We start from the raw sequence: 15593 nt of genomic DNA, 5'->3' as shown, positions 1-15593 counted from the left end.
TCGCCATCGGCAACAATGTATACACATTCTGAACGCCCCTGCCGACAGATTCCGTAGCGTAGCTCCAAATCTGTTCTTGAGAGGTTACTAAATGTATAGCGTCTTTATGTCCCTTTTACTATATGTCTTTTCTCTTCTCCTTTCTCCCCCAGCCGAGCAGAGGCAGGTTCTGTTAGCAGATCAGAGAAAGAGGCAGTACCATGAGGAGAATATGAAGGAGCATGAGCACTACGCTGAGGAGGAGAATGATGGTGAGTCAGAACTTGTCAGAGTGGGGTCCGGGTGGGGATCCCCAGGGGTCCATCATAGGGGTCCGGGGTCCGGGTGGGGATCCCTAGGGGTCCATCATAGGGTCCATCATAGCTAGGGGTCCAGCTGGGTCAGGAGCCAAAAGGGCCCTTACAAATGTGTAAATTCAGCAATTATTCTTCTCATAAACAAGGGAGCATGATTAATTTCTGAAGAGAAAAAACAATTTCTGTCTCAGCTGTGATAAAATCATGTCAATATGGACTTCAGACATGAGTCAGGCATCTATCAAAATGCCTAAATATGTATTGCACTATCTCTATTATAATTAAAATGGGGGTCCTTGAAATGAAAAAGAGACCAGAGTTTGGCAGAATGGGGTAATTGATATTTTAACCTAGTTCATCATCACACCCGAGTTGATTTTTACAGCTAATTTTGTTGTAGTTTTATTCATAGTCTTTTGAATAAAATTCCATTTAGTTGTATTCATATTTTGTCTGGTTTTAGTTGACTAAATCTAACGCTGATTTAGTCGACTAAAATGTATTTTGGCCAGCCACGATGGCATTGAAATGCCTGATTTATGCTCACCTGTGTGCCGAAAATAGCAGATAGCAGATAGCAGATAGAAAATAGCAAATAGCAGATCTAAAACAGGGGGCGACTGTGGCTCTTGAGCGACTGTGGCTCAAGAGGTAGAGCAGGTCATCCAATGATCCATGGGTCGGTGGTTCGAATCCCGGCTCCTCCTGTCTACATGTCGAAGTGTCCTTGGGCAAGACACTGAACCCCAAATTGCTCCCGATGTGCTGGTTGGTACCTTGCATGGCTTCCGCAGCAATCGGTGTATGAATGTGTGTGTGAATGGGTGAATGTAATGCATCTATGTAAAGCGCCTTGGATAAAGGCGCTATATAAATGCACCATTTACCATTTACCATTTTACAAGCTCACAACAAGCAGCAGTATGACGTGTTGTGAGCTTGTAGATCTGCTATTTTCAGAGTGACACCTGCACAATGCACACAACCAAGCATGAAATGACTTGTCTTAGTTCTACTGGATGGATCTCTGGATAGATCTCTTCTCCACTATAGTCTCTCCCTAACATGTAGTCGAAATTGTTCTAAACATATTTACTCTTGATTTTAGTCATCATAGATTAGGTAAAAAAGTAGTCGAACATTTTTTGTTGTAGTTTTTAGCCGACAAAATGAACACTGATGGTCACACCACTGAACTCTATGTCTCTACCCATACAGAGCAAGACGAGAGGAGCAGAGAGAGCACCGAACAGTGGAGGCAGTTCCATAACGACGGAATGTATCCTCCCTACGACAGGCAGGCAGTCTGAGTCCAGCCCTGATACCTCCCCCAATGTATCCTCCCTACGACAGGCAGGCAGTCTGAGAGCAGCCCTGATACCTCCTCCTCCCTACGAATACAACAGGCAGGCAGTCTGAGAGCAGCCCTGATACCTAACCCACCGAGAGAAACGCCACAACATCATCATGAACAGCAGAGGATGAGAATTTATGACTTGCTTCGCAACTGGTTTCACAACGGGTGCAGTACTTAGTTTAGACAGTTTTTGGTTTAGACTAGTCATTGGTTAGACCAGTCATTAGTCCTACAACTACAACCCCTCAAACCCTCACCCTAAACCTAACCTCACACGGGGCAGCACACCTAAACCTAACCTTAACCCATGTCTAACCAATGACTAGTCTAAACTAAGTATGCACCCCTTCACAACTGGTACAATATGTGTTAATTTAACTCAGAGAGGGTGTACAAATCGAACCAAATGGACCCATTTGTACACTGTTGAATGAGTACTTTAGTGTGTCAATTCTTTGTTTGATTGTGGTATCAGAACCACGGAAATATGAGAAAACCCAATATTGTTGTTGCACCTCATAACTAACCTTTTGACTTAGGCCCCCTCTGGTTGAGAAACAGAGCCTTAAACCTGTATTATATTAGGCCTATGTAATATGATACAGTATAATGCCTGCATTGCCACATAGTATTTTGTAGCAGTGTAGCAGTTTGAGCGTAGCAATGTCTTTTATACTAATATTTTGTACATTTTTTACAACATTTAATTAAGTTAGTTACTAAGTTAGTTACTACAATATATATTTAACCACTTAAACGTGTGTTACAATTGGCTATTTTCAGCTAAAGTGCGTGAAATATATTACTGAAAATATATTAGCATAACGGTAAGCCCTGAGGGACTCCGCTCAACCATATGGGGTTTAAGTGGTTGAATCTATACGTATAATCGTATATACACTGTATTCTCTATCCTATAAAACAAACTGCTTGATAGCTCATGGCAAAGAATGTTTTCATAATGGCCAGATCAAGACAAGAATATCTGATTAATAAAAAAAAAGTTTTCAGTGGAATTGCGTTGCTAGGCAACAACTCTGGCCTTTATTTTTGAGTGGTGCAACCACTCCCTTACGGAGCTATGTGTGTGGGTTCCTGCCTGGCTGGGTGTCTGCCTGGGTATGAGCACGAAAATAGCATGGTTGTTTTTCGCCACCTGTGCGCAACCTAACACACACACAAACACACACGCACATATTAACTGTATATATGATGATTTTGGGTGTGCCAGTCCAGTACAGTACAGTACAGTAAAGTAGAGGGTACAGTAGAGGGACCCCCACACGGTAACTCTGTCCTTTCTCAACCGTTTCGGACGTGGGACGGCTCGCTGGAATTGGCCCGCCCCCCTGGGCGCGTTCCTGGGGGTCTGAATGTTCCCGCCCAAAATGGGTTAAATGGTTAAAGGGATCGTGACATTAAAACAAGTTTTTGTAATTTTTTTGTTTTGTTTTCTGAGCTCAATTGCACCCCAAAAAAACCCTGAACTTTTAACATTCAGTAGATTTTCTGTGGTCTGGGGTTTTCTGGCTCAAACAAGTGCTCTGATTTGCCTGTGGACTGAGGTAAGAGTCCACAAATCCCATATATTTGGCAGCAGATGTCACTGTTGACAGTGTAGGCCTGTTTGCCCGTTTTCATTGCAGCTCAAAAGGCTTCAGAACACACAGAGAAAATGCCAGACCACAGAAAATCCATTCAAAGGTTCAGGTTGTGTGGGTTTAATTGAGGTAATAAAACCTAAAAGAAAAACAAAACATCAAAAAGTAATGAAAACGAATGTCATGAAACCTTTAAGCATAATGCCGTCCATTGTTTTGCTTCTGTGGAAGGAAAGAAAGGAAGGAAAGAAAAATGTATAAAGACTCCAAACTAAGCAAAGGTAATTCATCAGATTTATGTACAATACACAGAGGGATGATTCTCCACAAATAAGTCTATATTCACAATAACAAGCATGACATTACGTGGCAAAGCCTTCAATAGAGAAAGTTCTGGTATTATACTCTTTAGTTTTAGTCCATGTTTGATAATGTAACATTAAATAGAGGCATCATCACAAATGGTTCAAAGACTCAGATTCATTCTGCCCTCGTCTCCTGTGTGGCCAGTTGAAAGCCAGTTGGGAGGGACAGAGACAGAAAAGTGAAGGCAGCGTCTTGCTGCTAAATTCAAAGAGCTGGTATGAAAGCAGTGACTCAACTGAGATAGTGTGTGAGCGGTTTTCAGACAGCCACTTCAGTTGTACACAATAAAATCCTCAGTGTTAATTTAACTCAGAGAGTGTACAAATGGATTCTATAAATTTGTACAGTGCCGATTTCACTACTTGAGGAACAGATATCAAGATTATTGATTGTGGTTTGTCAAGGCCAATCAATTTTCATTACACAAAGTCCCACGACGGGCCACAAGAGTAAAGTGAGATATATTCTTTCAATGTAATATAAATGCATCAAGGATATTAAGCAAAAACCTTCCACTCAGTATAAGATATATATCATCCTCACTATGACGAGAATAATTGAGTAAAAATCTAAACAACAAAAATTGAACTCTTTTGACAACTCTCCCAATGGCACATTAGATAGTCAGTCACCACCACCCGCACCCCAGAGTTTACTTTACTGTCATTCTTCTACCAGGGGTTTGGTTCCATCAGTCTCCCTGAGAACTGGTCACAAAGCTAGGACTCATGGGCGCCATCCTGTGGCTATGGAGGATTTCACACCAATAATGTAGCCTAAAAAATATACAGCAAATAAAACAGCGATAACAAAGGAACAACTTTTACATCCAGTATCTTTGTCAAATAACTTTTTTTTCTCCCTCCACTGTATTTTCTTAATAATTCAGTCTAATACATATTTACACATTATGTGATCATCTTTCAAAAATCACAACAGACTGTAAGAAAATAAATAATTCAATACATTTCAATTAGGTCATTTAGTACAGTGCACTGACCATCAAAACTGCCCACCACAATGGTCCCACACACGCACGCACGCACACGCACACGCACACGCACACACACACACACACACACACACACACACACACACACACACACACACACACACACGTAAAGCACATGGTTCTGCTGACATATTTCAGGTCCAGAAACCACAAAGCAAAGAAACATCGCATCGCGTCATACTGTTGGAAGTTATGACACTGTGAAACACTGTAGCAACCACCATAGAAAATTAAGGGAAGCCATCATTACACAACTATAGATAAGAAGATACAGAGTACGGATAATGGTGTCACTATTATTTACTCGTGGCATGAAGCTCACGTTTCAATTGGGCAACATGACTCCACTCACTGGCTCTCGGCGGACACAAGGCATTCAGTGGAGCATCCCGTGTCAAGTCGTGTCACAGCTAGCAGCCTCAGTTAAAGACATAACAACAGAGACGTCATCATAATAGCGTGACATCTCCCAGACTGGCTCCTTCCTTTACGGGATCCACAAGTCCAGAGAATCCAGAGAACATGGCCTTGGTGGTGTGGAAACACAGTTATGACCTCCCCCACCCTCTCTCTCTCTCTCTCTCTCTCTCTCTCTCTCTCTCTCTCTCTCTCTCTCTCTCTCCACATCCAGATCTGTAATGTGTGTTACAGCAGTACAGACGTGCTGAGCCGTGGTCAAAATGGGAGCTAAGCCGATGCTCCTCAGGTTCTCCTCCCAGGGGAGCAGCAGATGGCACCAGGGTAAAGGTGGCAGGATGGGCAAACCGGGGTCGACAACAGCGTTAAATTCTGAGGGGCGGAATTGGCATTCCCAACCTCACAACTCTGTGGTCTCCCAGCTGACCTCCCGCGGAACCTGGCGTCATTTAGTCCCTGTGTGGATGACAGTGACCGTGGAGACGGTGGAGGGCCGGGGCCAGTGTGGCTCGGCCACCACAGGGGCTTCTTCATCGGACGCGACGGAGGGGAGGGGAGGGTCCTCGACATGGGCTGGAGGAGCAGAGGGCACACTGGCGGTGGGAGGACCTGCTGGAAGAACATGTGGTGAATATGAATTCCTGTAGCCAGGCAACGCTGCAGCTAATGGTTGTTTTCATGAATCGAGTAATCTGCTCATAATTTAGCTGGTTCTGGCATAGATAGAAACTTGTTTAATTTCAAGGACACCCGTAACTCCCAGTTATCTATGCAGTTGTCATAGAAGTCATCTGAACACAAACAGACATCATAAAAGTGCTTAATGATCACCCAGCTGTCTGAAAACATAATATGGAACAAAAATGCGCATTAAGCCAATCAATCAATCAATCAATCAATCAATCAACCAACATAAAATCAAATAAACTTTGAGAGAAAGGAGATCCCGCACACTGTCTTCACTTATCTAGCAGTAGTTTATTAAGCTACTGAGTAGCTTAATAAACTACTGCATAGCAGTATAGTTACAGAGCAGAGTACATTAAAGGACCACTTCACCACTTTTCAACCTATCTTCATATAATAAGTCCTCACTAATATTGTATCTGTGTCTCATAGTTAGGGCTGTGGGCAGTTCAGAAACAGTCTTCCAGTGACATCATCGATGGGGAATACAAGCTAATAAAAACTGCAGGCTTTCTAGTCCTGGTTTCTAAACTGCCCACAGCCCTCCTATGAGACACAGACTGAGTAGAAAAAAATCGTGCCATTTTATCATGATTATTAGTGAGGACCTATTATATGAAGATAGGTTGAAAAGTGGTGAAGTGGTCCTTTAAGCTTGAAACACTGATAGGGGAGACAAAATGAACAAAGCTCAAGGTCTGGTTCTGGTCTGGAGAACATCTTCTAATCTACAGAATCACTCACAGTCCTTGCAGGAGACAGGAGCACAGTCCACTGATTGGCTCTTGGTTGGTATCCGGCTCTGGCTATTGGCTAAGGAATTTGCACTTTCCATGCTGCTGCCCAACTGGAGACGACGCATGTGGCGGACCACAGCTGTGGCATTAAAGGCTTGCTGTGACCAGGAAAAAGAGAGACAGAGAGAGAAAAGCATGAGTTACATACATTACACATCCATTCAAGAAAATGGCACAGTATCTATTTTGGGGGGAATATTGTACCTGGTGGTCATTATTCAATATTCAATGATTCAATACTCATCTAAAATAGCATTTTGTTATCACATTTTTATAATAATATTTCCTATAGAAATGTTTACATGACTGTTGAGGTTTATCAGGCACTCATTTAACATACAGTGCTGTACTTGAAATCAAAGTATTCATGTACTGTAATATTGTCTGCACAAGGACGCAAATGATGTGCTACTGCTCACCCTCCATTTGCTTTTGGCAAAGTTTTTCCGTATCTGTCGACTAACAGATTCATGGATGTTCTTGCAAAGGGCAGTGTCCCCAGCAATCCTTGGGGAAAATAAAAACAAAGTCATATTACGTCCTGAAAGCACAGTTCAAACTCTATAGAAATATTTGAATCACTATTCTCATGCTATTTTCCTGCTAGTATGATTTTTTTGTGGCCCAGATCACGGTATGTTCTGTCTATTAAAAAACATTTTATTTGGTTGATGACATCTGCTTTAGGGTACGGTCACACATGCGTGACTGAAGGGGAGTGGCCAACACATGCAGAGATGTCAAAAGTGTCAAAGTTAAAGATGGAGTGCCACAATTTTTGTATTTTTCCAGTTTTTCATGTGTCTATGAGGTGACAGCACTTCATTAGACACCCTGGAGTCATTTTTATGTGCAATGGTGTATTAACTTTGTATTTAGGGTTTCTTCCTCGAGGCTGAACCCTTGACAGTCAAACGGGCCAATGGAATAAACAGTAATATAGTGACATCACACTATCAGCCCCTCCCCTAACCCCTCCCCCTTTATCATACAACTACAGCTGTGGGTGCGGCTTCAGTTCAGGTGGATCACCACCCATCACCACCCACCAGGCAAACCAGGCATACTTAATGAACTGGTGGGCATGTCCACATAAAAATAACATTTTAACAAATACTGTACACTTTAAAAAAAAAATTATACCTCCTTATATAACAATAAGACCTGATGATCATGTTCTAGGGTGGAGAAAATTCACGGCACTCCATCTTTAACAAAGCTTAACTTTGCACTTGGGTGGTGTAGGAGCACCTGTCCACCACTGAGAAGTCTAGGGATTCAAATACACCAAGATGCATCCGGTTTGGCCAATCGTCTATGCAGGGCCGGCGGAAGGCACTGGCAGAGTGGGCAATTGCCCAGGGCGCCAACCACTGGGGGGCGCCAACTACAGACGGATGGATGCTTTGTCCGTCTGTCCGTCTGTCATGTTTACGGTGACAGTTGACGCGGCCTCTCTCTCATGCTGTTAAGTATTGTTGATAACAGTGTGTTCACATCTTTCAGCCAGTCTGAAAGTGCTGTATGCTGTTCATGCTTTGAAATGTAATAATACACTGTTGATATTTTATGAAGGGGGAAGAAAGGCCGAACATTTTCGATTTGGGGGGGATTGCCTAGGGCGCCAGTTAGCCCAGCCCCGTGGCTGTTTCAGGGACGCCAGTTACTTTCACAATGAAAGCCGTTTCTGATGGTTATGACACCTTGTTACCAGTGTCACCAAACTGTATGTTTTGCATAAAGTAGACCACCTGGCCAGGATCCGGAAGGCCTATTACTGGCTAACAGAGCTATTGGTATTAGCCACCTCACCCGGAGACAGCTGCCCACATGCACCCCTTCTCGTTATCCCAGACTCAGGCCTGGCAAGACATTCTAATTGTTCATTAGAGACTCTGCATTCTTCAAGAATCCTTCAGGATGTCGGCTACTAATTGGTGGCCATTTATTCAACAGATCTCTCTCAGGGCTGACAGGGCCGGGCAGAGCCGGGTTCGGAGCTGGGAGCCATGGAGACAGTGGGAGGAAATGCTCTTGGCCAACTAATGCGTCAGCCGGCTGACGCATGCCCTATGATTGTCTGGTAGGGGCTTCATTGTGTCTGTGGTTAGATTCTTACCAGGGGTGCTCGAGAGCCTGGTCACATGTGTACCTCTTCTCTGGGTCCTTTTCCATCAGGTTGCTGATGAAGTCTTTGGCTGAAGAGGGAATGGAAACGTAAATCTCCAGATTGAGATCATCAATAGAGTTGACCAAGTTTGGTTCACATAAATTAACAGTATATAGCCACGGCCACACAGCCAACTCAAGGTACAGCCACGGAGCCGACTTGGGGACCCAACGCAGCTCCTCCAAGGAAAACAAACAAATGAACGGAGCTGAACGTGAATCCCCCCCACCGCCCACCCCTTTTTTCCCCTCACTGTATATGTTTCTTTTCCCTTTTTACCTCCATTATGATGAATTCCTGTTCTGTTCTTTGTCTATATAGAAGTGTCTATTTGTACGTCTCTAAATGTTTTTGATGAATTGAACATGGTGGACCCTATTGGAAACAAGTGTAATGCTTAATTGGGTCGTCCACTCACAGTTAACAGCCTTTGTATTGAGTTTGTGCTTGAAATGTACTGTAATTCTGCTGTTAATAAATATTTCAATCAATCAATCAATCAATTTGTATGCACTTGTGTAAATGTGTACACATTTGAATACATGCACACACAATTTATACCCCATCGCACAACAGTGTCACTTAACAGTGCATCGTTATCTTGAACATCAGTTCTTTTCGGCTGGCAGTATGAATGTATATTAACACAGCTCACCAGAGTCTGATATGTCATCCCAGTATGGTGCATCAAACTCGTAGTCAGCCTTGAGAATCTGCTCAAAGAGCTTGGAGTCGTTCTCATCATAGAATGGAGGGTAACCGCATAGCCTGCGGTAAACAACACACAGAGATTACACAACGGTGTGAGAGCCATCATCCAAACCATGTTTTACACTTTAGCCTGAATATAAAAAAAAGGATTTGGCATGAAGGACTAATCTCAACGGCAGTTTGATCTTTCATATTGCATACCGGCCATCGGCTCAGAGGGATTAAGGAAACTACAGGGACACACAGGAAAATAAGGGCACGGATCGGTCAATCTGATTTAGAGGAGGGACACAGAGCATGTGGTGGTACACCAATGAATCGGTGCATATTGTTTTTAACCCATTTTGACATGACCTCAAAACTTTAAAAAAAATCTTCTAAATCCTCCAGTTTTCTGAAATAAATATTTTCACGATTTTTCAAAAATAGCAGACCTACAAGCTTGTAGCGCGCCACTCGGCTTGTAGATCTGCTATTTTTCAATAGCTAAATTATAACATAATGTTTAAAACACCAAAAGGGGTTCCCACCCAAAATGGGTTAAAGAACCACACAGCTGTGGATATGTATTGTGATTTTAATGGTATTAAGTGTTCACACTTCCACAGTAACTGACTCATTTGCGAAGGCATTTTCTAATGCCTTCGCAAATGAGTCAGTTACTGTGTCTTCCAACTGATTACCTACCCAGTCTTTTCATCCTAACAAATGGATAACAAGGCCAAGAGATGTTCTCATCGCTAACGAGTAGCAATAGCAGCACTTTACTTAATCAATTCCCTTTCTGGAGACGACACAAATGATGGGAGCTTGCACAAAAACAAATTTCACCCACTGAAAATGACTCACTAACAGAATGTAAGTGATAAATGACACACTCACAGAATGTAAGCGATAAATGACACACTCACAGAATGTAAGCGATGACACCAATAGACCAGCAGTCCACCGCTTTGCTGTAGGGCTTCTGTGCTAAAACCTCTGGAGCTGTGAAGACAGGAAGATAAACCGTTGTTAATTCACAGAGACTGATACATGGGATACAAGCCTGGAAGTTTAAACTTAATATTAAAGCACATAGAATGGGGAAGACACATAGGCCCCTTTTCCACCAAAAGAACGTTGGTTCAAGAACTGGTTCCATTCTAGATTCTTGGAACCTTGGTGATTTTATGGAACCGGCGGCCATTGTTTGATTCCAGTTCGGAACCAACTTTTAGGGTTCTGACCAACTCATTTTCAGTGGAAACACACAGGAAACAAGAAATGATGACATAGTCATATTATTACCAGCTGCTTTTATATTTGTGGCAGTGGTGGTCCACAGTTAAAAATAGCAGATGTACAAGCTCCCAAAATGTCATGAGCTTGTAGATAGGCTATTTTAACTATTTTATTTATTTGTTATTATTATATATTTTTTAAAGGAATGGTTTTGGTCATACAAGGTTTCCACCTAACAGCAATATATGGTTCTGTATCAGTATCAGTCAGTTTGAGCAGATTCCATTCAAATTGGCTACTATGACTGCCTATGAATTCCACATAAATATACATTGTATTTCGGGAACTTCTGTCTATCAATCTGCGTTATGTCTGCACATGCATTCACGCACGCACACACACACATTGTCTGCACATGCATTCACGGGAGCGCACATACACACACACACACACTCGCATCGTGCACGTCGTTCAAAAAGATAGCGAGTGATGCTGACCGCAGTGCAGCCGGGGTACACGGAGACTTGACACGAATCACGATACATTATATACATTGATTAGATAATAACATGAACCTTGAGTTTGTATGGAGAAGTTTCGTTAAAGTCAACGTGCGTCTACCACCTTTGCATGAAAGGATTGCAGCACTGGTAAAATCCAACCACACTTCTAAGGACTTTTGTGTTCGACATGCTGACGTTTTTGCTACTAGCCTACACTCGTCTCCGACCCGTCTCCGAGTCCGACTCTCCGTCTCGCTTGAAGTTTGCATACTACTGATCCGAGACCAGTGGGCGTATCCACCCCACACACTCATGTAGGTGGGGTGACGACGTCACCACAGCCGCTTGCATGCATGGTCAGACACAGCAGAGCCAAATTGAAGACCCCATTGCCCAGAGGCCGCTTTGCCGTCCCATTGGCTAGAAGCAGCCAATCAGGAGTAGGGATTCAGTACACTAGCTGATGACGAGGTCACGTACATTCTGAAGGCTTTCAGCACTGTGTATGCCTTGATCCCGCCTCTAGCTGCCGCTGATTGGCCAGGCCGTTTTGTGGCCGGGAATCAAGTCTGCCTGAGAGTTCCCAGATGGGAGCAGGAGGGGGGAACCCAGTGTACTCTCTGCTGCCCCATCTGGCGGAGTCAGGTTATAACCAGCTTGCAGCTGGTAAAAAGAAGTGAACTGGTTAACCCCTTGTGGAAAGGCTCCAATTCCAACTGAAGGGAGCTTCCCTAATTACTTAGTGGCGCAGCAGAGGCACAGCTACACCATTATGACCAAGAGTCAGCTAGCGGACACCTTTTATAATTACTGCTTCTAATTACTGCCTTTTCTCAGCGTCTGACCTCATTAGTGGTCTCGTTGGCTAGTGTCAGATCAGGTGAGACTAGGGTTAGCCAATGCACTTTATGCAGCACTTTATATATTATATCTTATATCTTAAGCACTTTTTTTGCTTTCTTATTTCTTATCTCTTATTCTTCTACCTGCACTAGATGCGACCAGACCTCCGTTTATGCTATGGTGTCTCTTGTCTGTTGTTGTCCTGTATTGTTTTGTATTTGTATGTCGGAAACCACTACTGTTGCTGTAAACACAATTGCCCTTCTGGGACATTAATAAAGACCTTGAACCTTGAACCTTGAATGTCTAATAGTAAATTAGATCAGGTCATCTTCGTATAACTTGTATTGTCTCCTTCTTACGTGAGCCATCGTCAAAACTCAGAGGAGACTCACCCACATATCCCGGAGTGCCACAGGCAGTGGCCATCACGTCACCTGTACCCTCCATCTTGGACAAGCCAAAGTCACTAATCATGATCTTCGATTCATCATGGGGGTTGAAGTACAACAGGTTCTCTGGCTGGAAAAGATAGAAAACAGTGTCTCCCAGCTGGTTGTTTGCGTGCGTGTGTAGTCATTTAAGAAAACAGTATCATCGATTAGTGTCATCTTTTACATCATGTCTGAAGACACACCTTTGTGTCAGGTCCTTTTTTAGCGTTATTGTGCTAATTAACATGATTTTATCCACTGATTTTACTTTGCTGTTTTATCGCTTTAGGGCAGGGGTATTCAACTAGATTAGGCAGGGGGCCACAACTGTAGAATGACTGTGTGTGGGGGGCCGCACACCCCGCCCGGTCTGTGTGCAACATGTGCACGCAGAACATTTCTGGTTTCTCAAAATGCATTTTATGCTCAAACATGAAGATTCATGTACATACCTGAATAATACATGTGTGCACAGTAATGAGCAGGATAATAGATGTCTATAGACATGCAGGTATATGCTACTTTAGAATAGTTCTAGACCTTAGAGTATATATGAATAGAGACGGCACCCGGAGGAAACCCTGAGGCGCAATGGACATAGTGGCCGAATTTGGTATTGCAGCGCTGGGCCAAGAACATGAACGCGCTGGTCCGTTGACTATCATTGCGCACGTTCATGATGACACGTGAACGCGGTTTCAGTGCAATGGCAGCGCGTTCATGTCTTTGGCCCAATCAATCCCAGAATGCACTCTGTTCCTAACCGGAAGGAGGAGTGAAATCGCCTCATACGCTTCTGAGCAACTTAATGCAAGTGGATGGGAGGAGAACTTGGGTGCCGTCTCTATTCATATATACTCTAAGATCTAGACCTATTGACAGTGCACAAACATCATTGGGGGTCCTCCCTATGTTCCCCTGGTTCTATGTTCCCCAGGTTCTATGTTACCCACTCACCCGGCCCCCCAAAAAAGGTTCTATGTACCTAGCTCAACCAAAAATAGGTTCTATGTTCCCCACTCAAAAAAGGGTCTATGTTCCCCACATAACTAAGAAAAGGTTCTATAAAAGGTTCTATGTTCCCCACTCAACCATGGAGGCTGTGGACAGTTCAGAAGTTAACATGTTATTATGAAAAAAAGGGAAAAGGGGGGGGGGACAAGACAATGATGTCACTGGTAGGCAGGAGTGTTCCCTTAATGATTAGGTAAGCAGAAACGTTTTTTTCCTGTAAAAGTCTCCTTTTATTGATTTCAGCTGTTACAATTCCAAACATGCAAACATGACCTACTTTAATTAACTTCCGTCTAAATTAGTAGCTTAATCACCATACATGGGAATGCCCCCATATTAGAGTTCTCATCGGGCCCGAAAATTAAGGCCCGGCCCTAACCCGGCCTGGCCCGACTAATTACAGTAGCACAGATTTTAGGCCCGGCCCGGCCCTAAAACGTCGGGTCGGGCCTGCTTGGGTTTGTGCAGAATTTGAGAACTCTACCCTCCCCATAATTGCCTAGCGTCAACGAGAACGAGCACTAGCACAGACTCTGTTCCACTGATAAATATTGTGACAATATGTATTTTTGAGCGGTGCACACCCCTCCAATAACTGGCTGTGTGTGTGTCCCTATCCCTATGTCCCTATGTCCCTATGTATGTCCCTATGTATGTCCCTATGTATGTCCCTTTAGAGTATAAAGCAATACCGCCGGGAGACTCAAAGTGTCACTGGTAAGCAGGCAAACACACACACACACACACACACACACACACACACACACACACACACACACACACACACACACACACACACACACACACACACACACACACACACACACACACACACACACACACACACACACACACACACACACACACACACACACACACACACACACACACACACACACACACACACATGTTTCCTGGTATCCTGGGAGACGGACAATGGAAAATTCAGTCAATCTCTCTCTGATTCAGCACAGTCCAAAAGCCCAGTTAAATTAAGCCGATTCTGTCATTGAAATGAAGCCCTGCCATGTAAAATTGGCTTACTGCATTGTTTTCTACTTTCTGTAAAGCCACCACCCACGCACCCACCCACGCACACGCGCACGCACACGCACATGCACACACACACACACACACACACGCACACGCACACGCACACGCACACACACACACACACACACACACACACACACACACACAAAGTGACTGGAGTCTGTCTCAGTTCTCTCTAAAAGCCCTTGAATATTATGGAATATGATTAAGGATTACTGTCATTATGGTAATCTCACACTTCATATCGCACACACCATACCTGTAACTTTCATTAGCCCTCCAAAAAAACAGTTGAATAGCCCTGCTTTAGGAGTATATCCTCCTGCTGCTCTTTTACCTTCTGTTCTGTAAAGCATTTTGTATTCTTGTTTGAAAAGTTTGAAAAATACATTAATTATTCTCTGTAATCTCTGTGAACGCAGGACAGCAGTACCTTGAGGTCTCGGTGGACGATACCCATGGAGTGGAGATAATTGACCGCATTCAAGACCTGCCTGATGAGCCTGCTGGCATCCATCTCTGTGTAGAAACCCTTCTCTACAATGCGGTCGAAAAGTTCACCCCCAGACACCCTAAGCACATACAGAAAATACAAGAAATGTTAGTAGAGTTCTTAGGAACAAAGGGAGTCTACCGACGCGCCTCAAGCCTGGACCGGCTGGTCTGGTGCATCACAGGAACAAGGACATAAGTTACAGACGGAGGAGAGGACACTGGAGCAGCACAGGAACAAGGAGGAGGAGAGGACTCTGGAGCAGCACAGGAACAAGGAGGAGGAGAGGACTCTGGAGCAGCACAGGAACAAGGAGGAGGAGAGGACACTGGAGCAGCACAGACATTTAGAGCCTTTTATTAGGTGCTAGTATAGAGTGTCGCAGTCCCGCCCCCTTTCATGACGACACCAGGCCCAGGAAATGAATCACAATGCATTTTTCCCATAGACATTTCAAAAAGTATTTATTTAAAGACCTTTTAAGCGTCGTACGAAGCCAACTCGAGTCGTGACAAATCATGACAACACACACAATATTTTGGACCAAACAAATAATTACATAGAAGAAAAACAACAAAAGAAGTGTTGTAACCTGCCGTTTTTTTCTTCTTTCTA

At 43.6% G+C, this 15593-nt stretch overlaps 2 protein-coding genes across 3 annotated transcripts in view; one reads left to right on the top strand and one right to left on the bottom strand.

The window, feature by feature from the left end:
• Window positions 1-1626, top strand: part of ucmab (upper zone of growth plate and cartilage matrix associated b) — a 4817-nt gene extending 3191 nt beyond the window's left edge. Inside the window, exons 4-5 of the mRNA XM_079501141.1 lie at window positions 153-251; window positions 1515-1626. Coding sequence (XP_079357267.1) covers window positions 153-251; window positions 1515-1606 — 191 coding nt within the window. The 3' untranslated portion in view covers window positions 1607-1626. The remainder of the gene's footprint in view (window positions 1-152; window positions 252-1514) is intronic.
• A 1908-nt stretch (window positions 1627-3534) lies between these two features.
• camk1db (calcium/calmodulin-dependent protein kinase 1Db) overlaps window positions 3535-15593 on the bottom strand; it is a gene marked incomplete at its 5' end in the record, with an annotated part of 34437 nt that continues 22378 nt past the window's right edge. Inside the window, 8 exons of one of the 2 annotated variants that reach the window (XM_079500486.1) lie at window positions 3535-5661; window positions 6481-6631; window positions 6953-7040; window positions 8653-8731; window positions 9359-9471; window positions 10326-10401; window positions 12380-12506; window positions 14919-15057. In XM_079500486.1, the coding sequence (XP_079356612.1) occupies window positions 5495-5661; window positions 6481-6631; window positions 6953-7040; window positions 8653-8731; window positions 9359-9471; window positions 10326-10401; window positions 12380-12506; window positions 14919-15057 (940 nt within the window). In that variant the 3' untranslated portion in view covers window positions 3535-5494. The remainder of the gene's footprint in view (window positions 5662-6480; window positions 6632-6952; window positions 7041-8652; window positions 8732-9358; window positions 9472-10325; window positions 10402-12379; window positions 12507-14918; window positions 15058-15593) is intronic. The other variant, XM_079500487.1, reaches the window with a different exon arrangement.

This window comes from Electrona antarctica, assembly GCF_951216825.1.
Source record: "Electrona antarctica genome assembly, chromosome: 5".
Lineage (NCBI taxonomy): Eukaryota > Metazoa > Chordata > Actinopteri > Myctophiformes > Myctophidae > Electrona > Electrona antarctica.
Note: the sequence above shows the minus strand (reverse complement) of the source record. Positions and strands in the feature narration are given on the sequence as shown.